Raw genomic sequence first — 23,721 nt, 5'->3', positions numbered from 1 at the left:
TTTTATTTTTGTTCATTTCAGTCCATCTACAAGCATCAGTTGATTTTTTCCCTATTGTCTCAGTCCAAAAAGATAGTGTCTAAAAATATGGTGAAAGATGCCTCTTTTTCCTTTTTTTTTTAACCCCCTCTTGATCATATCTGATGCTCCCTCTGTACATATTGTAATAACAATAGTGCATCTGGCAAAGTGCAAACCTCATACAAACCAAACTGACCTCATTCACACTGACAGCATCAGACAAACAGCCTCTTGGACCCCAAACCAAAACTTTAATCTCATGTACAGCAAAGGGTCCTCAGAGTTTTTTTTTTATTTATTTATTAATTTATTTTTTGTGGTAGGTGGGTCGGGGGGGCTTTTTCTCAGAGGCTTGGTGGCTATCAACAAACGTACAAAAGATTTAGTGAAAGACAGGGCTGTTAAGCCACATGTAGAGACACATGAAAGGAAGTTGTGTTTTAGAGGGCTTTGCAAATGCAGGCTGTGACGAGAGATCAGAGGCTATTCATTAGTGGAAACAAAACTAAATGTTTTAACACAGCTTTCAGTAAAGCTCCATGGGTTGCATTTAACATTCAGTATAATTTGCACATATTTACAAATGGGTGTGCGTACAGTGGGCAGGTGCTCGTTTCCTGTCGATGCAAGACTTAAAAACTGGCAACAACGCGCCGCCTGGCTGCGGCCGCCAACAGGTCGTAGAAAGAGACGAGAGGTAAAACCTGCCTACCTAAGAGGAGTCTACACGTGTGCGTGGACGCGACTGCCTCCTACGTTAAATGTAAACACAAATACTGTACATTCTGGCTTCCTTTAAAAATATCTTACACTCACACAATCGCAGACATACAGAGTAAACCTTCTACACACTTTGGAAGAGGTGAGGGCACACGGACAGGTAGAGTGGAATGTACGTTGGTCGTTCTGACATTTAAAACACTAAGTTACGGTCTCTGCTGCTTCGTAGTTCAGTGGTTTCTTTTAAAAAATGATCCCAAAACCATAACAACGTAGCTTCTCGTTTTACCTGAAAACTCATGGAGGAAGTTAGTGGAGCATAAGATGCTCATAAGCTGAGAATTATTGATACAGTGCCTTGCGAAAGTATTAATACTTTTAGGTAAAAACATGGAGAGTTGCCTCTTGTTAAAGTTATTACAGGAGGAAATCTTATGGGTTATCTCTTTACTAGCTTTGCACATCTAGAGAACATAATGTCCCATTATTCTTTGCAAAATTGCACAGTGAAATTTCAGACATAATGTTTTTGAAAAGAAAGTTAAGTCTTACCACAGTTTTAGATTTAGGCATGGGCCTTTAAGGTTGTTGTGCTGCTGAAGGTGAACCTTCACCCCAATCTGAAGAGTTTTTCAGTATCTTAACAGATTTTATTCCAGGTTTGCTCCGTCTTTAGCTCCATCAATCTTTCTCTTTTACTCTGACCAGCTTCCTTGTTGAAAAGCATGCCCCAAATCATGATACTACCATCTTTCAACAGGGGCATTGTGTGTTCAGGTTCACATGCAGTGTTGGTTTTCTGACACGCATACCATTTTAAATTTATATGGTATTTATATGGTATTAATAGAGATAATCAATCTACACAGCTCAGCTCTATAAGAAATCTGCCCATTTGTTCTCTCTTGGTGAAAACCTCCTTGGCCTGTTACAAACGACAAAACTGACTTGTGTTTTTATTTTTGCTCAAAGCTGACTTTTTTGTTGCTTCTTCGTTCATAAAAGCAAGATTTGTAAAATTAACGATTAATAGCTGTGGCATCAACAGCTTCTCTATTTACTAATTAGATCATTTCTGAAGGCGACTTAGGATTTTATTTAAGGGTATCTGAATAAAAGAGGAGTGGATACAAATGAAAACCAAACTTCAGATTTGTTTTTTTTAAAAAGTGAAAAGCTATTCAGCTTCACTTAATCTACAAACTTTTTGTTACGTGACAAGAGGTTGTCAGGGGTATGAATATTTTTGCAAGGCACTGCAAACGACTTATTTTGGCAATTAGTCTTTCCTTAGCCTCTGTTTGGAAAACATGCAAACAGACAATTGTAGGATTTCTTTTGGAGTCGTTTCCTCGTCTCCAAATGTTGATCTGATAGCTGTCCAGTTAAAGGTGCACCAAGTCACGGCCAGTTATGGAGGTACTGAACCTCAGGTCCATTTTTTTGGAAGGAAAAAAAAAAGCCAACGTTTCATCTTCTGTCACATTAGTTCGGTCTGTGCACTCGTCCAGCTTTGAATCTTGGACTGAAATAGTGGCAGGTCTGAGTCTCTTATCAAATTGGTCCACCATCGACGTGTACTTTTTTCCCCCAGAATGTCTGAGCTGTGAGAAGAAGACACCAAAGCACATTCACAGGGCCTCTAGGCTGGATAAGGACCCCTGGCGTCTCCCACAGGGACAGCCACATCCTTGCTTTAGGTGAAGCCTGGACACAATCCTCAGCTGGCAGCAGCCACATGAGTGTGATCTGGCTGGTATGGCGAGAGAGGAGCCCCATGGGCCCCAGGGCGGTGGGGGTCCCAAAGGAGGACAAATGGAAGGAGCAGACGGGGGTTTGGAGGAAGTGATCATCTACGTAGATTTGGAGAGATCCCGGGGCTGAAATGGAAGACTTGTGTGTTCTTTTTTTTTCATTCCCCTCTTCTTTATCGTGGAAACGACACGGTGCGAGGAGGAAGACGAGCATGGACAGGACACATACAGAGAGACAGACAGTGATCTTATCCTCCTCCAGATCTGAAACACAAGGACAGAAGGAAAAACAGCTGCAGGAAGATGAACACAGACGGGCAGAAAAATGGCACGAGTATACAAATTTAGCTTTAAAGTCAAAGCAGAGGTTGCATCGAGATGCATCGTTGTCAAGCAGGAGTGAAATAATCCTCAAAAAAAAACATCCAAATAATCTTAATGAATTAAGTTACAAGTTGACTATTATATTTTCTAAGATTGTACCTTCCTCTTCGAATGTTCCTGCATCACAGAAGCAAGCCAAGAAAGGAGACAAAAAGTCAGAACATGTTCAATCAGCAAGACCGGGAAAGTACAAATACAATTACTACAACAGTGGTTTGTTTGTTTTTTTGGGGTTTTTTTTCTTTAGATTGTTACAACATTGCGTAAAATGGGACAAAATGAAGAAGCATGAACACTAGCTGCACAAAACGGGCGAAATATTAATTAGAATTGAATTAAAACTTCTAATTGTTTCTATTGAATTAGCTCCACTGAAGGACACTGTTGGATTCAAGTACAAGACATAAATCCAACAATGATAATTCAGCATGATATCCATCCGACAGTCTCACTGAAATGATCTTCCGTCAAAATAAAGTGGCGAGATCACATCCAGCAGAAACTGTTAATAAGTCTGACTAGTAGGAAGAAACTCATGCACACAGTGCCAGCCACATTTGAGTACATCTATTCAGAGAGGAAACAAAAACCAACGTTAAGATCTAATAGTTTTTAAGAAAGCCCCCTGTGAGCTCCGAAATAGTATTTTAAAATAACTTAAATGTACTCTTTTGTACATTTGTATTTGTTAAATTTTGGCAAGAGAAAAAGGTTGAGATTTTTGGCAACAATCATTCTAGATTGGTCTGACATAAAGGATGCCATTTTGTGAGAACCCCTCATGCTTACTGCTAAACTTAGAGGAAGAACTGTGCTGCTGTGAAACACCAGGAGAATGCAAATAAGAACATGCTGGACTTTACCACCATGTGCAAATGGGTCATTCCTGGATTTTTCAGCTAATTAATAATCCAAAACATTTGGCCAAATCAACAGAAATGGTTCAACAAGACACAAACTCTACCATCTTCTTGATCTACAGTCCTGTATATGAAACCTGTGGGTGACCTCAAGAGAAGAATGCATGGAGAAAACAGAACTCTGGATAATCTGCAGAGATTTTGGAACAAATTCCCTGCAAAAACCCCCCCACAAAATCTTACCAAGTAATCTTGGTCTAGTTTTTAGTGCAAATATCTTACTACACTTGAAACAAGACAAACTTAAAAATGAAATTTCAGCAAGATACAAAGGCATGTTTTAAGTAAAAAATTCCTTAATACTTATAAAAAAGTATTTGTTCTATTGGCGGACAAATTAAATTATAACGTGGGAAAAATGTCTTGCAATCTGCCAGTGGAACTTCAATATTAAGGAATTAATTTCTTGAAACAAACTTCTATATGTTGCTAAAAAAAAGTTACTTGTAAGTTAGTTTTGTCTCTTCTCAAGTTTGCCAAGATATTTGCACTAGAAACTAGACACCAAACTCTTGGTAAGATTTTGTGGTTTTGCAGAATGATCGAGGATCCCCCTCTTTATTTCTGATCCTCTAAAATGTTATCAGATTAGATGAAGTTGTGCACATTTGGCAAAAGGGGGTTGCACAAACAACTACCACCAGCAACATCAATAGTTATGCTACAAAACAATGATGTTATATAAACCAATTAAACAAATGTACTTTAATTAAATGTTTTTTTTGTTCCCTAAAATTTTGAATAAGAAGTTGTACATCCAAAGAAAATGATGCATGACTTTAGTGTTTTTATATGCATCCTTACCAGGAGTCCTAATAAATGTGGCCAGCACTGTCCCACTGACCCTAAAAGGAACGACAGCATGCAATAAATCAAAACCTTTCAAAGATAATCCAATTCATCAGTCGTCCTTTTAGGTCGGGTCTTACAGAGGGAGCCATAGCGAGCATGCAGAGGTGGTCTGTTGCACTAGAGTGAGGATGAGGCCTACTGAGGAAAAATGAATGACGGAGGCTTGAACAAGGTAATAAAAGTAGAAATGGAAAAAGTTTGCTTAGGTTAAGCCGACATGAACAATACTGTGCAAAAGTCTTGAGTCATCCCTCATTTCTTTTTTTTTTTNGTGTTGAACTTTCTTCAAGTGAACCATTAACAGAGACCACTTTTGAAGGTTAACAGAAAGTCATAAATAAATTCGGGATTCTTCAGAACTTTTGAAAGGTCCAGAAAGGCAAACAAAAGTAACGGGGAACTTCCAGACGTGGCACCAGTGGTGTAGATCGGATTGATTCTAACGGATCCTGTCAGAGAAATATCTTCCTCCTGCTCAGCCGTCGCTGCAAGCGGGAAAACGCATTTAGGTAGGAGGAAAACGTGAGCAAAAACAACCTCGGTGATGATTTGATCTCAAAGCCTATAAAGCGTTCAAGCGTGAGAGCATCTCAGAGTTCACTTCCCCAGCTCCCCTCCCAGCTACTGGGCAATGAGTTGCAGCTATTTCAGACTGGTGATAGTGGGAGGGGTGGATGGGGGTTCTTGAGGTAGAAGCAGACAGGTACACAAAGGCATGCCAGAACTCTTACTTAAATCCCCATCCTGTTCCCCCTAGGACTATAGCTGCCAGGAGAATAGCACCTGCGATGGACCCTATTATGATATTGGTGCCACTGGGACCTGCGCAGAGGGGAGGGGAGGGGAGGAAGGGTGCGGAGGAAGAGGAGGGGCAGAAACAAAAACAACACCACTAAAAAACACACGTCAGAAGACCGCATCAACACAGTACAACATCAACTAGAGAGAGAGAGAGGCAGATGGTGAGAAACCTGCAGACAGAGACAGAGAGATGAAGGGGAGGGGGAGACCATCACGTTGGGTGGCAGGTGAGCGAGGGAGGTTCAGTGGGACGGGGTCAGGGGGGGGGACAACAGTTACACGAAGAAAAAAAAAAGGAGAGAGAGATGTTTTACTTTGTTCTCATTCCCCCTCAGCTGGACACCCTCCTGCTCAGGGTGGCCGTTTTGGGCCTAAAAGAGCAGCTGCTTAATTTCTCTGTCTCATTGGCAGACTGCAAGAAAGTAAGAGACACTTAAAAAAAAATGCAGTGCCTGAAAAAAACCCAAAAAAAACAAAACAAAAAAACCCCCCCGAAAGAAACACCTCTAAGCACCGCGCACATATTCACATTTCAGCACATACGCTCAACACATACCAGCAAGACTCAGCAGGAAGGAAAACACACAGCTCAACATCCTCATGACATAAGGTGAGTTATCCCACTTTGTGGTTTCAGCACAGAGAGAAGGTGGTGAGAAGAGACCATGAGCGGGGGATTATATGATGAGAGAGGAAGAGAGAGATGGGAAAGAGAGAGAGATGGGAAAGAGAGAGAGATGGGAAAGCTCGAGTTCTGCCGCTGACCTTTTTTCTCCGGGCCTGTCGGGACGGTGGGCTCAGGGATGGGATCAAAAACGCTGCAGTCCTTTCCTGTGTAGTCCCAGTCACAGATGCACTTCACCTCATTGCTGCAGGTCTGCAGGAAAGAAGCAGTTGTTGTTGTTGTTGTTGTTGTTGCGGGACGGTTGGGGGGAACAGTAAGCAAACAGGGGTACAACGTGGAAAAAAAAAAAAAAAATCAGCAAAAAGTGTTCCAGATAGATTTTTTAATAAATGAAAACATTTCAAATCTCTATTGATTTTGTATTTACTCAGGCCATTTTCATCTGATATTATTAAATGTGTTTGATGATATAAAAACTGAGGGAATCTGTAAGTGTACAAATACGTTTTCACAGAACAAGTAAACTGATCTTCTAGTCAGTTTTCAACACAAGATGCCATAATTTAGCTTTTAATGTCTTAATAAAATGGAATAAATAGGAAAAGTAATATAAAGAAAAGTCAACTCTATAAAAAAAACAGTCTGGCACTAAATCCACATAAAATGTAAATGGTATATTTAAATGTATAGATTTGTTATAGAACAAGAGACATAATCAATTACCTCACTGCTGAAATAATCTACTCCTTTAGGACAACTCATTTTATTCTTGAATCAACATTTTTTAATTGTAAAATGAGTTATTTTTGAAATCTAAAAATATATGGAGTGAAATCCTTAGCTCATTTTTTCTCGTTTCTTTGTGCTGATTCTTTCACAAATAAGGTATTTTGGTTAAAAATATTGGAAAAAAAAGACAAAAGAAAACCCCTGTGATTGTAAAACCACCAATATTTTTCTATATGATTTATCTTATTTTTTGACATAAATTTTAATAACGAATATCAGAACTTTTATATATGTTTTAAACATTTACTCTATTCTTCCTGAATGCCTGTCCACGCAAAAATAAAAATCAATAGAATGTGGAAAATAAAACAAAACTAAATTAAATTAAAGCGCCAGACTTTCAACAACCTATATTACCACAATGAATATTTTATGAATATTGTTTACAACATGAATCCATAGACGTAAGTTTGGATTTTATTATGATTTTTTTTTTAATATTTGAAATATCAAGCCTCTGTTTTAAAATAATCCTGGAGAAGAAAAACCAGTTTAATAAATAAACACCCACATTTTTCCATCTAAAAATCAAATCATGTTCTGAATGTCTTTACCCCGTGGTCAGAGCAAATGTGTCCAAGTTTAGATCCTGTACAGGTGCTGAGGTTAAACGCCGCGACGGGGAGGCAACGTCTCTCCAGACACATCATGTTGGGACCGCAGGGCGTGCCGTCCTCCACGTAGCCCATGTCAGAGCCATCCTCCAGCAGGGCGTGGCCGCCTCTGGGTGAAGCGTCCACAAGCGTCACATAAGTGGAAGAAGACAAATGGAATTACAATATTAAAAGTGAACGTTTTTTTTTTTTTTGCACTGTTAAATGCTGCAGACGTGCTGCAGCAGCTTACCTGCAGTCCAGGTTGTTAAATGCTGCAGACGTGCTGCAGCAGCTTACCTGCAGTCCAGGTACTTGTTCTGATGGTAGAGGGTAAAGCTGGTCACCTCACCCTGCAGATCGCCAAATTTTGGCTTTGTTGTGACGTTTGCACAGAAAAGGAAGCCACATAATACATCCCTGAGGTGAGAGAAATAAATGCTTTAGTTATAAACTGCAGGCTGTAGTTTTTGGGGGATCCAGCTCAGAACTCTGCAGCTTGTTTTACTCACGGCTTGTTGCACTGCAGCCAGCCTTTCCCTTCAGCCCCCCGACCGCAGTTCCCCTTCTCTGTCCCTTCAGCGTTCAGCTTCTCATAACAGAACCTGTCTGCTGAATCTGATCAAGGATTAAAAAGTGGAGCGGTCAATGTAAACCACATGTTTATGTCACAGGATGAAGTAGGTAATTGTTTTTGTCTGTTTGTATACACACTATAGCCCCAGAGTCCTTTGCACTGTCCATCACGAGTCCTGCAGCGTCCACCATAGCAGCGTCCCTATGAAGGTGAAACAGTGCAGGTAAAGCATAAAGCCCCGGCAGTAGAGTCGGAAGATATAATAATCCAGATCTTACCTGGCTGTTGTCACACATGTAACCATCCAGCTTGTGGACGTTATGAGGGCACTGCCAAAGCACAAAACCCCGTAAATAAACGCTCACGCAACATGCATCAGTTTCATCCAGCGCTCTCCACAGGAAGTTTCACCTGGCTGGAGTCTCCTGTGCAGGTTTCGGGAATATCACAGTCGTTCACGGCCTCTCGACACGCAACACCTCTCAGCTCATACTGGGAGGAGGCAGAGTGAGACAGACTTAAAGTTGTTGAAAACCTCATATAGGTGTCATACTGGCGGTTTAAAGTTTAAAGGTTGACGTAAAAGGAGGAAATCTATTTATATAGCATCAAATGGATGAAATAATATAAAGACAGGATTATTTGCTCATTCAAATTTCACTATGCTTAGGTTTAGCAACAATCTTCACCTGATTTTGTGTATGTGACTGATTAAATTTCCACCAATGCTTGGGTAAAAATTAAACTGGAAGCCACAAGAGTTTTATTTTTTTCTTTTCTCACATCTACCACTAGGTGGCATAGTAGAGTTTCTTTTGATAAAGAATTAACCCTTTCTTCAGCATTGTGGAAGGAAAAGCGATAAGTGGCATGGATTTCTACCTTTATTTCAACTTAAGCGCATAATTGTGGATTGGAGAGAGATGAAAATGAATATTTATTTGTTTGAAATGTATGTGGTACGTGCCTACCAGGTCATGCATAAACAGATGTGGATTCATGCGTTGTTACACTCAACATGCGTAAAACAAGGCTTGGAAAAAGAAGCATTTCCAAAAATGTGTACTTCGTTTTGCATCAAGCAGCCTTAGAGTGTTCTATTGTTGCAGAAAAGCTTAATATTAGCTTAATTTGACCAACAAGCAAGGATTAAGTTAAAGTCCAAGTAGAGTTGAACAAATTCAACATGATTATCAGGATTTTGTAGCAAATTTATCAGAAAAACGTGGCAAAAGGCAAACATATGCAGGTGAAACTATTTCTTGTTTTTGCTTGTGCCTAATGTATAAATTAATGATACTCATCTTCATAATTTATAGATCTGCAACTTTGATTCTTGTTCAACTTACTTTACAGCCACTGCAGCAGAGTCCATTGCTGCACATGGCATCATGGGTAAGAGTACACTTTTTACAACAGGCTCCTCCGCTGCGGGCACACTCCTACAGCCACAGACAGGAGAAAAAAATAAATAAAAATCTGTTCCACTAAACTCTACATCATCTCAGGTCGAAATATAAAGCTTAATGTGAAGGAAAGTTGGCTACTCACCACCTGGGATCCACAGTCACACTCTTCTCCTGGCTCCACAAAGCCGTTTCCACACTCTGGAGGGTCCAACAGCTAAAATATAATAAAAAAATATACATTTATAAGATAATACTGTGTAGAAATACAGAGATAAATGAGGGAAGGTGTACAAACGAATAAAATCTATAAGATGAACCTATTCAGAGACGGACATCACACTCCTCATCATCCTCACCTTATTCGGCTTGTTGAAGAGGCAGCTCCCACCGCCCTGGAGCAAGAACTGGATGTACTCGTCAACACTACAGCGAGAAAACTTTCTGGGCAGATAAAATCTGTGATCACACACACACACACACACACACACACACACACACACACACCCCCACACACACGCAGACGCATGAAGACCAAGACATACACTAAAACACAAACAGTGCAATGCTTTTTGGCCAGTCAGGAATGCCAGATCAACCGTGGGTGTGTGTGTGTGTGTGTGTGTGCCATCACTTTGCAATCTGACACAAATGTTCCCATCTGCAGTAAGATATATCTCAAATAATTCACATCTTTATTGTCCCATCTGTCCGGGGGAGCCCAGTCCAATTCACTCATGTAGTAAATACTTTTAGTTCACATTTTGTAACAATCTACACAGCAATCTGGCGTCTCCTGTTAAGGGAAAAATCTATGTAGGCTTCAAATAAGAAACTTTAAATCTCATGAAGGCGTTAACTTGTTTAAGCAAATAGGGTAGAAACAGCCATTTTTTTACCCGGTGTCTTCCATTATGCAGCCCACCCAGGCATCTGGGCATCTGCAGTCACCTGAAAAAGAAGAAGAAGAAGAAAAAAAAACACAACATAAAATACAAAGAATAACTTCTATTTTTAAACACCACAGAAAATGAAAGGAAATATTACAAAACAGAAACTTTTTAGAAACTGTCAAAAAAAAAAAAAGCCTGGCCTGCTATTTTGGGTTCCTGCACATTATTTGGGTCACAATTCCATCTGTTTTCAGAGTTCTCAGCAATTTGGATTCAGATGGAAGAATGGGAAAATAAAGTCACGCAAAAGAACCGATGTTTCAGTATGATCAGTTCTTCGCATTCCTGGATGTCCGCTCTAATAGAAATAAGATTTGACCAATTTTATGTATGCATCTCCATAAATCCACAACATAAAGAAACTCATAAGTAATGATAAAATTGAGATGTATGAAATTGTTTGTGGATATAAATGCGAGTGCAACAGCTTGGGATGAAATAGTGACGAGTATGAACTGGAGATATGAGATGGTAAAGGGGTGAAATCATGTCGAACCTCTGTGTGTTGTCTTACCTGCCGAGGCTCTTGCGTTGTTCCATCTCATCCCGATGTTCTGGCCAAGACTCTGACACAGAGTGATGGCCATCGCCCCGACACTCCCATACTGAAAGTTAGAAACAGACTTACTAAAATGCAATAATTATTTGAAACAAAATAGCAAAGAAATAGAAAAACTGACCATGACGCGTTGTTCCACAGGTAACAACCATCACAGTTTGAACAATTTTAAAGGATTCAAAACAAATACGACTACAGTGTTATAATCGGCGTTTTCTAAATTATGAGCTTAATGCCAAATGTACCTCGTTAATTCCTCCTCCTTTCGTTGGAGAACACACCCCTCCTGTGTAGGCCGTCCCACTGCGGCTACTGTGAAATGTACGCCCTCTGGAAAGCACAGAAAACGCATTGTTTAAAATCAAACCTCCACTGGGATCTAGAGTCGAGATTCTCGTCCTCGTACGAGAAAAGATGGACAACGTCGCTCTGCTCCCTGATGCTGTCCTTCCTGTACTTCATGAAGTTCTGCAGCGTGAGTAGCGGGTCCTCCACGACCGGCATCAGGTTTTCCGAGGTCCAGGTCTCCATGGCCACCAAGACAATCCTGGTGTTCAGCTGCTCCTGAAAGATCTGACGACAGAGATCGACTTTTGTTACCGCCACTGCGGAGACGTGGACCTTTCCCAAATGAGAACATGCATCCCGACAGGTGGTGTTTGTGGCGTTAGGGTGTAGGAGGATTTACGGTTCCTCACCGTGTCTGCTGTGTTGACTACAGCTTTGGCAAAGTTTTTGGTTTGGCTGCTCGAGCGACGCAGCTGCACAAACTGAGGAGAGAGAAAAGGTCCACAGATGGCTTAGGAAATGGATCTCTCATGCACTCCAGCACACAATGGTACGGATCTTTACTGACAAAAAAAGGAAATCCAAGTTCATTTCCATAAATACAAGCAGTCTTGATTTACTGTTTTTTTTCTTCTATTTTCACAATCCTAGTCCCTTTTAGGACTTTTTTAAATTACAAATGGATTGGCATGCATTACATTCATCAAACAAACAACAGCAAACTGCTTGATTTGGGTACAGCTGCACTAATGACCAAACACCCTTAAATATGCTTTCTCCTGCTATTAGTGGAGAAAGACAACAAACGGGGGGGAAAAAAAACAAAACAAAATGCGACAGCTGATGCGGAGTGCTAGAATTACATCCTGAACTCACCAGATCGTAGTCGTTTACCACCATGAGCTCAATGTATTTGGTCTCAGTCTGAACAGAGGGCCTGCGGACGAACCTCTTGGATCTTCTCAGCCCCGCGGTCACCTGCCGGTCCTCCGTTCGCTCTGGTCTACCGTCGTCTTCAACACTTTCACTGCTGTCCTGCTCACTGTCCTCTGTACACTCTGAAAGCACATATTCAGAGCTGCAGGTACGAAAATTTATCATTGGGGGCGACACGGACACACTTTTCCTCCTTTGGGTTTTTGTTCCTTTTGTGTTTGTATCTTATATGAATTATTGCTCGACTGGTGTTGCCGTATAAGCACATTTATTTGTGTTGAGTAACTCGGTTAATTCTTACGTTCTATTTCTTTTACATTTGAATTTATTTTCTTAGATTATTGTCAGGCTTTTTGCTTTTAGTTTGTAAAATCCTTCGCATTTTTGTTCAGTTAATTGTGAAGAACATGAGAAATGATGTAGAGATTATTTTCTTTGTACGCTCAAACATTGTGAAATAAGCAAAGTGAGTGTTGTCCTACTGGCAAAGAGGATTTGTGTAAAAAAATAATAATAAATTGGATTAATGTGTTCAACTTAAAGGTTTGAGTCTTTTTACACATCTTTACCAGAGCTGCCAATATTTGTGTATCTAAACCACATTTATTCAGTCTTGATATGCTTTAAGTGGGAGTCTGAAAGGTCTGATTTAAGACTGCTCACCTGGGCAGTGCTGGGAAAGTCTGATATCGGGCATCCTGCGAATTAAGTGAGCTCCTTCCTAAAGTAGAAAACAGACACAACAGTGGTTACCTTAGGAGTCGTTGTCCCTCAATACTTGTTCAGAGTTAAATGTCTTAAGAAAAAATAAATTTCTCTGAAAAATGTCAGGTATTCAACCAAACTCCACCAAACAGGAAGGTCTGCTCCGTATCAAGTTAAATGCCTCTTCTATTTACATCATCAAGATTTTTTAAATTTTACCTAAATTGTTGGTAAAACCCACAATTCATTACATATTTTAGCATAGGCTCTCTAGCAAAATGGTTTCCAAAGCTCACCCTTGCTAACCAGCAAGGATGAGGTACTAGGAGCTAACTAAAAACAAAACAAAACAAAAAAAAAATCAAATAATAAAATAACTTGGAAAAAATAAAATGGTGCTATAAATGCTAAAGCAAGTTAAAAAACAATCTGACCAACAGATAAAAACAATACGTTGCTATATTGATGCATTCAATTTTGTTTTAGTAAAACAACTCTCTTCCAATGTTATTTTGTGGGGAAACTGAGAACTTTTGGACGTTTTCGTAATTGAACCCTTTTCAGCTTTCCACACTGTGCATTTAAGTGAAAGTTTACCTTCCGGCTCGCATTGTGAATAGGCTCAATTCCATAAGAGTAGAAACCGTCAGAGAACATCCCACTGCAAAGCAACAGAAAGATAAATTAGTGGATGCAGGAAAATAAAATAAAAACATAAGCAAGAAAAGAAAGGTAAGCAGGATTTGGAAAAAGGAAATAATGGCTTGGTTTCTCACCAGAGGCCGTGACAAGTGGAGACAGCTGCCCAGGACTCTGGTAAACCTCTTAGTCTTCCTTGGTAGTAGCAGTGCTCTCCTCCCTGCAAGGAAAACAAAACAAAAAAATACTTCATAGAAGACCCCAGGCTGTATATAGCTGCTTTTCTACTTCATTAGATGCCACCACTCTTCCTCTTCCCTCACCATCAGTTACAGCATAGTTGGTGACCTACTTGAGTTTACTCCACTCTCCTGTTCTTCATTCACAATAAGGCTGGAGGTGGCGGTAGGGCACGCTCAAGGATCTCTCCAATAAATCAACACTCATGTTGCCAGCACTGTTTTGATTTGAGAATCAAGTGTGGACTAAGCAGGCTAAAATTCAAGGACACTACTATCTGCCAGGCTGCAGCCGCAGGGGGGACGTGCCACTAGTTACGGGAGAGAAATGTGGCTTCACCTGAGTCAAACCGAGCTCAGCGGGATGGGTCCCGGGCCGAAACGACGGCACAGATCGTCGTGCCCTGAAAGCAGCACGCCTGGCATGTCCAGCCGCGGCAGCGCAGACACGTGAGGCCTACATCCAGCTGAGTGACAATCTGGTCAGACTGCAGGTCTCCACTGCCAGCCTCCCTCTCCCTCCCGCCTGCCTACAAACACACGTACATGGCCATAATGCCAAAGCACATCATGCCTTTGTTTTAACTGGCATTTCACTCCTTATTCCTTTCTCCTTTCTCCTCCTCCTCCTCCTCTTGCTATAGCTCTGCTCATCCCTCCCTCCTGGTCTTCTTTCATTCTCTTGGCTGCCAAGAACTTAATGATGCTGCTGAGCTAACCGGTTGCCGTGGAAACAAGCCCGTGATTGGTCAGGGGGACTGAAGGAGAGTTTGGAGCGACTGTGGGTGGGGACATGTAGTGCTGGCTGGGTAGATGGGTAGGTGGGCGCTTGAGGGGCAGTAAGTGGTACATTTGTAGAAAAAAAAAAAAGTATAAAAATCACAACCATCCCACATGGTGATCAGACTACTTATAATGCTTAAGTTTATCCCAGTGCCAATGTTATGGTAAAGTTTGTTATTCAGTCACACGCTGCTATCTTGGCGAGTCTGTGTGGGTTTGTGACACTACTTTTTTTTTTGGCCTTGAGCATTTTAGAAAGGCCTCGGCCAACTGCCAGGTAATCTCTCATACGTGCACACCAGTAACACTCCTGATCAGTGTCTGCACGGCAGCCTACTTTAGAGCAGAAAGCACATAATGCACTTTCTATAAATAGACAAACCACCAGGATGAGATCAAACCGCCAAACCATGAATCTAAAAATTGGCCTTAAAAGAGGAATGCAAACAAAAAGCATCTCTGCTTCTAAATTTAAGATAAATACACAAATATGCATCTATTTCACCCCTCACCCCACAGCAACAAGCAATGAGACTGGAAAATTCAACTTGAGCATGTTAGTGTGAACAAATATTCATGTTAATCAAATTAATAAATCATCTTTTAAAAAAAAAAACAAAAAAAAAACACACAGCCTGGCCGGATGTGAAACACTGGTTTGAACTTAAATCTAATAGCTGGTTGTGACGCCGTTGGTAGCAACAGTTTTATTAGCAACTGTTTATGGTGGTGACACTTTTATCAGTGTCACCTGACTACGCTGTACTTTTAATTTAACTAATCTGGGCATGATTATTATTATTATTATTTTTTTTACACACACACAATATTAATCCTGGGTTTTATTCTACTTTTCTAAAAAGTCATTTAAAATTTTGTGTCTTATGTTTTCTTTTTTCTTCTTACAGCTTTCAGCCTAATGACATTTTCGATGATTTTAGTGATGTGTGAGCCTGGATGACACACCCACATTTCTCCGCTGCATGACAATAAAAGATTTCAGATTCTCCTTTATATACAACTCCACTTTGAAACTGGACACTAATTTGTGTTGGACCGCCACTTAAAATCGCAATAAAAACAAAAGTTAATCGTTTTAAAATGTGAAAGGATCAGCATGTTAAATGGTCTGCTCTGGACAAGTTGTGTTTCTTCAAACTCTGATATCCAGGAAGAACGACTATGAAGAACAGTCTAAAACGCTGCACTGCAAACTCTGGTCACCTCTTCAAACCACTAAATAAAACAAGTCCCCCATCAACATTGGCATCAGCAAATATTGCCCCCTAGTGCAGATGTAAAAAAAACAAAAAAAGAGAGAGAGAGAGAAACTCTTACCACAGACTGAAGTGGTTTGCCGTTATAGTTAAAGTGCCTCTCCACATAATCTGAAGACAGCAGGTGACTGAAAGAAGAGGAGAGATAACCATCAATATCTGTGCCAAGATCAGAGGAAATGTATTCTGGGATATCTCACACCAAAGGTTCTCCCCTCAGATGTATTCCACACAGAATTACCAGACCTATTAACATGCTTTGCTATTAAAACGTGTGTGTGCCTGTGAGACTGCAGCGTCGGTATTCCCCATCTTGTCGTGTAGCATAATAGAGGCGCTAAGTGCATTTGCGTATGAGCGGGGAAAATGCTAATGAGATCAGCTGCAGAAGATTAGGTGTGCTCATTGATACGAGCAAGGATGGGAAAACACACACAGACACACACACACACACACACACGCACACACACACACACACACACACACACAGATCTGATGGTACTAACTGGTTTAGTTCCAGGTCAAGAGTGAAGGTGCGTCCGAAGGCTTCGACTTGAAAGCAGCTCAGAGCCAGGTGGACGGGCTGCAGACGGAATAAAATGTAACTCACATTAACTGCTGCAGTGAAACAGTTATTACATTTACCACTTAGCTGGAGCTAAGCTGATTCCCCATAAACTCATGAATAATTCAGCAAGGATCGATACACCTTGAAAACATCCCAACTGATTTATTAAGTTGACTGATAAAGGCCCTTTTGATTGACAGAGCTGTGCCTGTTCGATGTGTGACAGAGAATTGTGAGAGGAATGATAGAGGGGGACTTGACAGTCACAGAAGGGAAGTAGGTGGAGGAGGACAGAACTAGACGTGGATTGTCTATAATCAGTCAAGCTGTGCCGATGTCCCCAATGGACAGCTGCCAGCATGGTGGAGGTGAGGAGACAGTAGGGCCGGAAAAAGACGGAGAGAGATCTACTACACACTAGGCAGCTCCGACTGTGCCAGCCTGGCTTTGATTTCTGTCTGGAGGAACAGGGTCCCAGTGAATCATTGGGCTTTTCAATAAAATGCATCACTGTCCACAAATTATTCCCTCCAGCGAGCACAGACAACATATTTCTCACCACTGTCTTGGACAGGCTGAAGTAACTGAACACGCTCTGTCATTGCTACAGTACAGAATGTGAATGTGTGGCAGTGCTTTAGCTGTCTAACAGGACAGTTTCATCACTCAGGCCCTTTTTGGAAGCCGTCCCAGAGCTTTTATTGATGAAACACAAACTTTACAAGCAGATAAAGTTGTAGATGTTTAAAAAGTGTGTTTTCCTGCCAGATCGCTGCAGCGTCACATCATTCGTGGTTTTAAAACGAATGATCACTCTCGAGTAATTATTTTGTCAGCACTGGATTGTGTCAAAACGCTCGCACGCTGGCAACCATCTCATCTACTCTCAGATGTTTGCACAGCCGAGTTAAAATGCTTCCTTTGTTTTCAAAAAATGAAAATGTGATACACTTGAAAGCTTTTCCACTCTTAATGTGACACATATCCTGTACATTTCAGCTGAAAATAAAGATAATAGGGGTATACATGTAGATTTTAAAAAGTCTGTTGTGACTCAATTTTAGCATTAAGTGTATTTGCCCTGCAGAAGGTCTCAAAATCTCTAAGAGAGTGATGACACGACTCAACAGTTTTGCATCAAATTTAGTTCTCGGCTCTGGTTTGGCGTTTGCAGAACTTTCAATTTCAGCTCAGAAAGTCATGTTTATGTGGAATTGGGCTAGTTGATGCTCAGCGATACTAAAAAAAAAATAAAATTCTTCATCTTCATCTCTTGTTTCTAGAAGACAGCAATTGACCGGAGTCAATTGAAGAGTTTAAGACAACTGCAACTTGACAAACAAAGCGAAATGAGGACTTAAGTTAAAAAATGTTTAGGCCGCTCTGAAGGTTGAAAATGATTAGTTTCATGTTTCAACTTGGATCTTCTGGTAAAAGTGCTATAATTGAATAAATAAATAATGAAAAAAAATTGATGGGGGGAAAAAAATTTTTTTGCAATTTTGAACTTCTGAATTAGTTTGTGTGACTTTCCTTTCACCTCCCTATAAAGTTGGCTTCCCTGTCACTCATTGCCTTTTGCACTATAAGAGTAGTAAATTTAGCTTAAAAGAAGATTTCATGCAATTTATTGGCTTCCTTATCCAGATAACCTATGTTGAATTTGGCGTTTAGAGAATTACTGATTCCGTGAGATGAATTACATCCGAGTTAATTTACCATCGTTGGTTTGTCCGCATGCAATTGGATTTCCACTGAGAGATCACTTTTTTTTAATAAAAACTGTGATTTTATCATTTTTTGCAAAGTTCCATTTGAATTAATAAAAAAAAAAAGTAAAATCAAACTATTTTACCAAGGGAAGGAAATAAATGTAGGTTTACTAAATATGTTCCATCAATAAATATTAATATTATTCAATATATAAACTCGGTCTTACACAGATGCAGCTCAGTCAAGCAGAAAATCATTGATAAGTTCATTTAAGTTTTACATTTTTTTTGCAAAATGGAAATTCACTGAAAGAAGTTCATGCAAACCCAAATATTCTCCTATTGAACATAATCAGACTTTTAAAGTAAATTTAAAAGTATGTCAAAGTACTGTTCAGTATATGAACTCAACATAGTTAAAAGGTTTTCTTTTCCATGAAATAAGGCATCAATGCAGAGTGGCACGCAGGAAATCAGCCTGTAGCCTCTTTCTCCAAACATTTTCGTCATAAACTTCCAAGAGCGAGCCGCCTCTGAACTCCCTCTGCTCATTCAGAAATCCCAAGTGGCGACGGTGATATCCCACACAGCTGTGTTTACCAAGGTAATAGATCCTGCAGTGTGGGATGACAGAAGGTGCTGTGTGGCATTGATGTCTGCACTATGAGAAGTTTCCCCCATCGGCTGCATTTAAAAAAAACAAAACAAAACAATACTGGCGATTCTGTTGTTGGTCGAGAAAACGTTTGACTTTAAATAATAAATTGTATTTTCTCACTCTTCACATTGGAAACTTTTTCTGAGTCTTGTTTATGTTTTGCCAAAAAAAAAAAAGATTGAAATATGTTGCTGTGTCTATTAAATCAATATACTGCTTTTAACTTTTGGAACCGACTTACTGAAATAAATCACCTTATCAGTTATATTCTGATTCACTGAGATGCACCTGTGTTTGGCCACCGGAACAACTTTACTCAATCTTAGCATTGATTTTATGTCTCACTGAATTGTTTTCTGTTTTGGAGAGAATGCGATAACCAAACTACTGCATCGTCGTTCGGTTTATTTTCTGGATGCCCGTCTAGCAAGTGGAAAGTGTCGGTAAATGGAGTGATCAATTCATCTATTTTGAGCAAAACGTGACGTTGCAGAGGAGGAGAAATGGGTTTAGATCATCATCAAGCCCAGCTGTTTCTAAATTTACCTGCTCCTTATTCAATATTTCAAAAAGAAAAGGGCAGCATGTGGTGAAAACGTAGGAATTCGGCTTTTTAAACCATTGCGACTGGCATCTCTTTTGTGCGCTACATGTTGTTAATTGTGCGGCAGCACTGTCGTGTGATGCTGACATTCTTGGTAATTCTTCATCAAACAGAGAGACTCGGAGAGATGACTCAAATAAATGACAGGGAGTGTTCGAACCATCCTGCACCATGCAGCACTTCTCGCACAGACATGTTTCATATTTAATGGGACATACTTGAACACACCACTGAATAATAAAAAAGCCTGGGAGGGGCTCAGTATGGTAACGAACATGACGTCCGAATATCTGATGAAGGGTCATGTGGTGATGACAGCAGAAATGTCAAAATGTTGGGAAAAAAAATACAGGCTATACATATTTTAAATTTACAATTCTGCCCACAAAGCAGGCTGTTTTGGATAGTTTACACAATCCAGAACAGAAGTCAGCATTTAAATGAGTCACAACCATTTTACTGATATCAATGCACATTGATAAATCATGATTTTTTAAAGGAAACTGACTATTGTGCAGCAGGTTTCCTAATAGACACACAAGTATGACACTAACAAGAAATTAACAAGTTACATTATCACAGATTATGCATAAAAAACATACCTTTATGCACTTAAAAGAGCATGCACTCGGTTCATGCGTTTATCAACAAAAAACAGCAGGTTTTCTGAGTTTTAGCAAATTCCATGAATTAGAAAGAAAAGTTTGATTTGTCAGTATTTCATCTGCCGATTGCTGAGTAATGATAAAAATCCCATCTCTTGGACATCTTTAAATGACCCCCATAAATATCAGTGTGGCTTCCTCCTGCCTAATAGTTTTTGCATTACATGTCATGTAGCAACAGGGTAAAAACTGGAGAAGAAAGTGAAAAATCCAGTACATTCAGGGATGGTTTTGTCTTTAATGAGATCCAGTTGTCATTCTTGGGTTTCCCTGGTTGCCAGATTAATCCTGCCGGACTGAGAACTCGCCGAGCAAATAAAGGTGTTGGGGGGACAGACATGTGGGTCTGAGAGGTGACTTACCGAGCTGTCCCCACTGCTGTTCTTCACCCTGGTATCCAAGAAGTCATGAGCCATTTCCTCCTCCGACTTGATCTGCTGCACCAGTCGCTTTGGATAGGTGATCTCAGTTTCCCCATTATCCAGCTGCCCTGAGGGGGCAAACAAGTCCCACAGTCCTCCGTCTGCACCTGGACAGGAACATCAGATTCCAACAGAATGCCTTGATAGTTTTAATGAGCATATAGTATAAATAATAAAAATGTATGTGGAAGATCACTTGGTGACCTAATTTAGCACCATGTAGTTGATAGTGTTTGATCAGTTGCTATTTTAAGACCTTTATTGGATATGGTGTATTATGATGGAAATTAATGGAGTTATGTCAGAGTCTGACTCTCATAAAGGCATATAATGGGTCCTTTTATAAGTAAATATTGGTTCGAAGGTAATTTGTTAAACATTGTGGGTTTACGTGTTAAGGAGACGTTTATTGTAGTAGGTGGAAAACCCTGCGGTGGAAACATGTTGATGCAGCAGATCTACAGGGTGATGATCAGTGAGCTATTCTGGCACCGAGATCCTGCATCAATAAAATCCCGGGCAAGAAAAGTGCTGCTCAAGGGGGGGGAAAAAATGCAAAGGAAACGAAAAGGGTGCTCCCGCTCTCGATCCGAACAGCCCCCCTTCTCTTCCACCTCCCCCTCGCTTACCTGACACCGCAAGCCTCTCGCCCACTGCACCAAAGATCATGAAGCACCACACCGCCAGCATGATTTTCACATATTCCCTCCGATTACCGCATGGAGAACCCCCGCCAAATGTCAAGAAGCCCGGCAGGTGGAGAGGAGGAAAAAGATCAAAAAACGCACAGCAGAGATGATGGCGAGGATCCAAAGTTAATCTGCTAAACATCTGATGATGCGCGTCCTCTCATCTCTCCCCCCTCTCTACCTCTCGCCCTCTCAGCTCCGGTCAGCACTGCCACGGAGAGTCCGGATTTGCATATCAGAAAGATGAAAAATGAATCGATCCGGGCCTACAGACTGATCGGCGATGGGATCGGCGAGGAACAAGAGAGCGCGCATCGCGGATGCATCGCTCCGCAGCGCTGCGCCGATGCGTAGTAGGCGCTGGGTGTATGGCTGGAGTTGTATATGTGTGTGTGCGGTATGCGGAAACGGAGGGATGGGAAACCGAGCAGAACTGCGAAGGGTCTGCGGCGAGGAGGACACGTGGGGCCGCGGTACCCTCCCTTATCCCGCGCAGCCTCCTCCTCCCGTTGCCATGCAGCGCTGAGCAGGGAGAGGATGCGGCAGTCCGACGGCTGGAGAACACGGCCTAAGAAGAGCCAGAAAGGAGATCGGCGAACAAGTTCATTCAGGTTGTTAATGTGCGGATTTGAACGGCGGAGACACACACTTCAGGCTGCCATCTCGACAAGGCTGCAGGTCTGCAGGGGATTAAGGTGTGTCCCGACGATCAGGCGAAAACAACCCTGACTCATCGCTGCCTTAACGCTTCAAGTTTGTTTCTGTGGTAACAAGCTCAGACAGTTCAGATTCATTTAGACTTTTCCAATAAAACGTGAATCAAAATTCTTTAATGTATGATCTACTTTTTTTCTCCAGAAAATGAAATACAAGTGTGAAAAAAAAGTATCACAAAGCCTTGACAGGCGTTAAATGGATTAACAGCGTCAGGTAAGGAAAACTGAAATCGTTTTCTCATTTGCTGATGCACAGGAGGAACATATATCTGCAAACAGAAACGAAAATCTTTCAAACTTCTCTCTAATTAGACTATTGCATAAAATATTAAATCGGATAATGTATAGAGAAATATTGTATTATTATCATCATGATATGTTTTATGCCGTTAAGAGGGAGACATCTGACTTGACAGTTGTCCAGCAGTAGCAGTCACTGCTCGACAAGAACAGCAAGCCACAAAAGGTCGTTGCTAAGGAAAATGGCTGTGCACAGAGTGATGCATCCAAGCATACCATGTTGACGGAAAGTTTAATGCAAGGAAAAAGTGTAGCAGTAAAAGCTGTAAAAGCAGTAGGGATGACAGAAACCTTCAGAAAATGCGTGAAGCAAAGTCCATTTGAAAGTTTGGGGACGGTGGAGTGTGGACGGAGTCACTTTTTCCAAGATTCACCAGACTCAGTGGCTAAGGGGAAATGTCGTTTGCTGACAAACGTTATGGAGCTACTGATTTTTTTTTCCTCAGCATAACTTGGCAGCTAGTCACACACTTGATATCTTGGCTTTAAAGTCCAAGATATCAATGTCATTGATTGGCCAGCAAAATATCCTGGGTTTCCTGAGGCCTCAACGTAATTACAGGTTGATCACTTCCATGCCACACTGCATGGATGCAGTAACTCATACAAGGAAACCACAACCATGGATTGACTGCATACTTAACATTTTTCATGTTCATATAAAAAACATGTGGGATGTCTTCTGTGAAATCTTATTTTATATTTTAAAGCAAGGTATCTTGGCATATTCTTAGAAAAAATAATGCCAGAACAAAGTCAAATACAGCAGTTTTTACATTCATTCCCAGTGAAAATGACATGGTTAGAGTAATAAATGACAGCCTATTTCTGATTTCAGTATGGCTGCTGCACAGCTCAGATAAGATGGGTAAAAGTAATACTAATCTGGATGTGCCACTACATAAATGCCATGCAGTGGACAGAAAATTCTACACATCTCTCAGGATTTCATACTTAAGCCAGCACTTAATTGATTGATCTTAATCCATGAACTTTAATAATCTGCACTGTGCTGATGTCTCAGTCTTGTTTTCTCCAGGCTCTAGTCCCCTGCTGAGGGAAATTCTTCTAGTATTCAACCTAAATACTTCCCACTAATGGAGGCACATGTGCACTCTGAATATTTAATTGAGCCTCTTGAGACATCACTGGGGAAAGAAGACATGCATGAAGATGGTGGCAAGGCAAATTCATCAGTAAGGGATATTATTTTTATTTTTATATATGAATCCTCCCAGAAAATAAAATCAACTTCTGGAATATGATGACACTGTGCCAGAGGTGATTGAAAGTCAGCATTTTTTTTTTTTTTTTTACCAAATCGGACTGAGATACAGTGCAGAGTAAACTCCAGTCCTCGAAGGCTGGTCTTCTGCAACTTTTAGCTGTGTCCTTGGTTTAACACACCTGTATCAAATTGGAGAATTACCTCCTCAATATGCAGTCAAGTTCTCCAGAGTCCTGCAAATGATTTGCTTCACGCGTTTTGCAGAGACAACTCTGGAAGTTGCAGGACGCCTGTGGCTTAAAAAGCATTGCTTCTTAAGTTTGGTTCTCAGGGACCCA

The 23,721-nt window shown here is 40.7% G+C and overlaps 1 protein-coding gene across 6 annotated transcripts; it reads right to left on the bottom strand.

Annotated features, from left to right (window-relative positions):
• Positions 1–100: 100 nt before the first annotated feature.
• Positions 101–21,936, bottom strand: LOC103142178 (disintegrin and metalloproteinase domain-containing protein 11-like). Of its 6 annotated transcripts, XM_007558086.2 has the most exons (26): positions 21,080–21,936; positions 20,391–20,557; positions 16,328–16,404; positions 15,883–15,949; positions 13,660–13,742; positions 13,481–13,544; positions 12,842–12,899; positions 12,119–12,300; positions 11,653–11,724; positions 11,361–11,527; positions 11,200–11,284; positions 10,910–11,000; positions 10,342–10,393; positions 9,802–9,901; positions 9,588–9,659; positions 9,386–9,478; positions 8,448–8,528; positions 8,315–8,365; positions 8,174–8,237; positions 7,972–8,077; positions 7,760–7,879; positions 7,421–7,589; positions 6,218–6,329; positions 5,383–5,473; positions 2,979–2,996; positions 2,646–2,759 (listed from the first exon to the last, which is right to left on the bottom strand). In XM_007558086.2, the coding sequence occupies exons 1-26, from the start codon at positions 21,279–21,281 to the stop codon at positions 2,744–2,746; spliced, it is 2,460 nt and encodes an 819-aa protein (XP_007558148.1). In that variant the 5' UTR covers positions 21,282–21,936; the 3' UTR covers positions 2,646–2,743. The 6 variants fall into 6 exon arrangements, with proteins under 6 accessions (XP_016529875.1, XP_016529876.1, XP_016529877.1 ...); XM_016674389.1 differs by lacking the exon at positions 5,383–5,473 and having other exon boundaries at positions 101–2,759; positions 13,478–13,544; XM_016674390.1 differs by lacking the exon at positions 5,383–5,473 and having other exon boundaries at positions 101–2,759.
• Positions 21,937–23,721: the final 1,785 nt, after the last annotated feature.

Source organism: Poecilia formosa, unplaced genomic scaffold (genome assembly GCF_000485575.1).
Source record: "Poecilia formosa unplaced genomic scaffold, Poecilia_formosa-5.1.2 Scaffold94, whole genome shotgun sequence".
Taxonomy (NCBI): domain Eukaryota; kingdom Metazoa; phylum Chordata; class Actinopteri; order Cyprinodontiformes; family Poeciliidae; genus Poecilia; species Poecilia formosa.
The sequence above is the reverse complement of the archived record's forward strand: the minus strand, read 5'-3'. Positions and strand labels throughout refer to the sequence as shown.

What these genes read in the sequence shown, in the direction of transcription:
- LOC103142178 (XM_016674389.1), bottom strand. Translation starts at nt 21,281, where the DNA reads ATGTTTAGCAGATTAACTTTGGATCCTCGCCATCATCTCTGCTGTGCG. An exon ending in CAACGCAAGAGCCTCGGCAG is followed by an intron (nt 10,394 to 10,909) that starts GTAAGACAACAC and finishes CTTCTTTTTCAG; the next exon opens with GTGACTGCAGATGCCCAGAT. An exon ending in ACATTTGCTCTGACCACGGG is followed by an intron (nt 6,330 to 7,420) that starts GTAAAGACATTC and finishes TCTTTCCTGCAG; the next exon opens with ACCTGCAGCAATGAGGTGAA.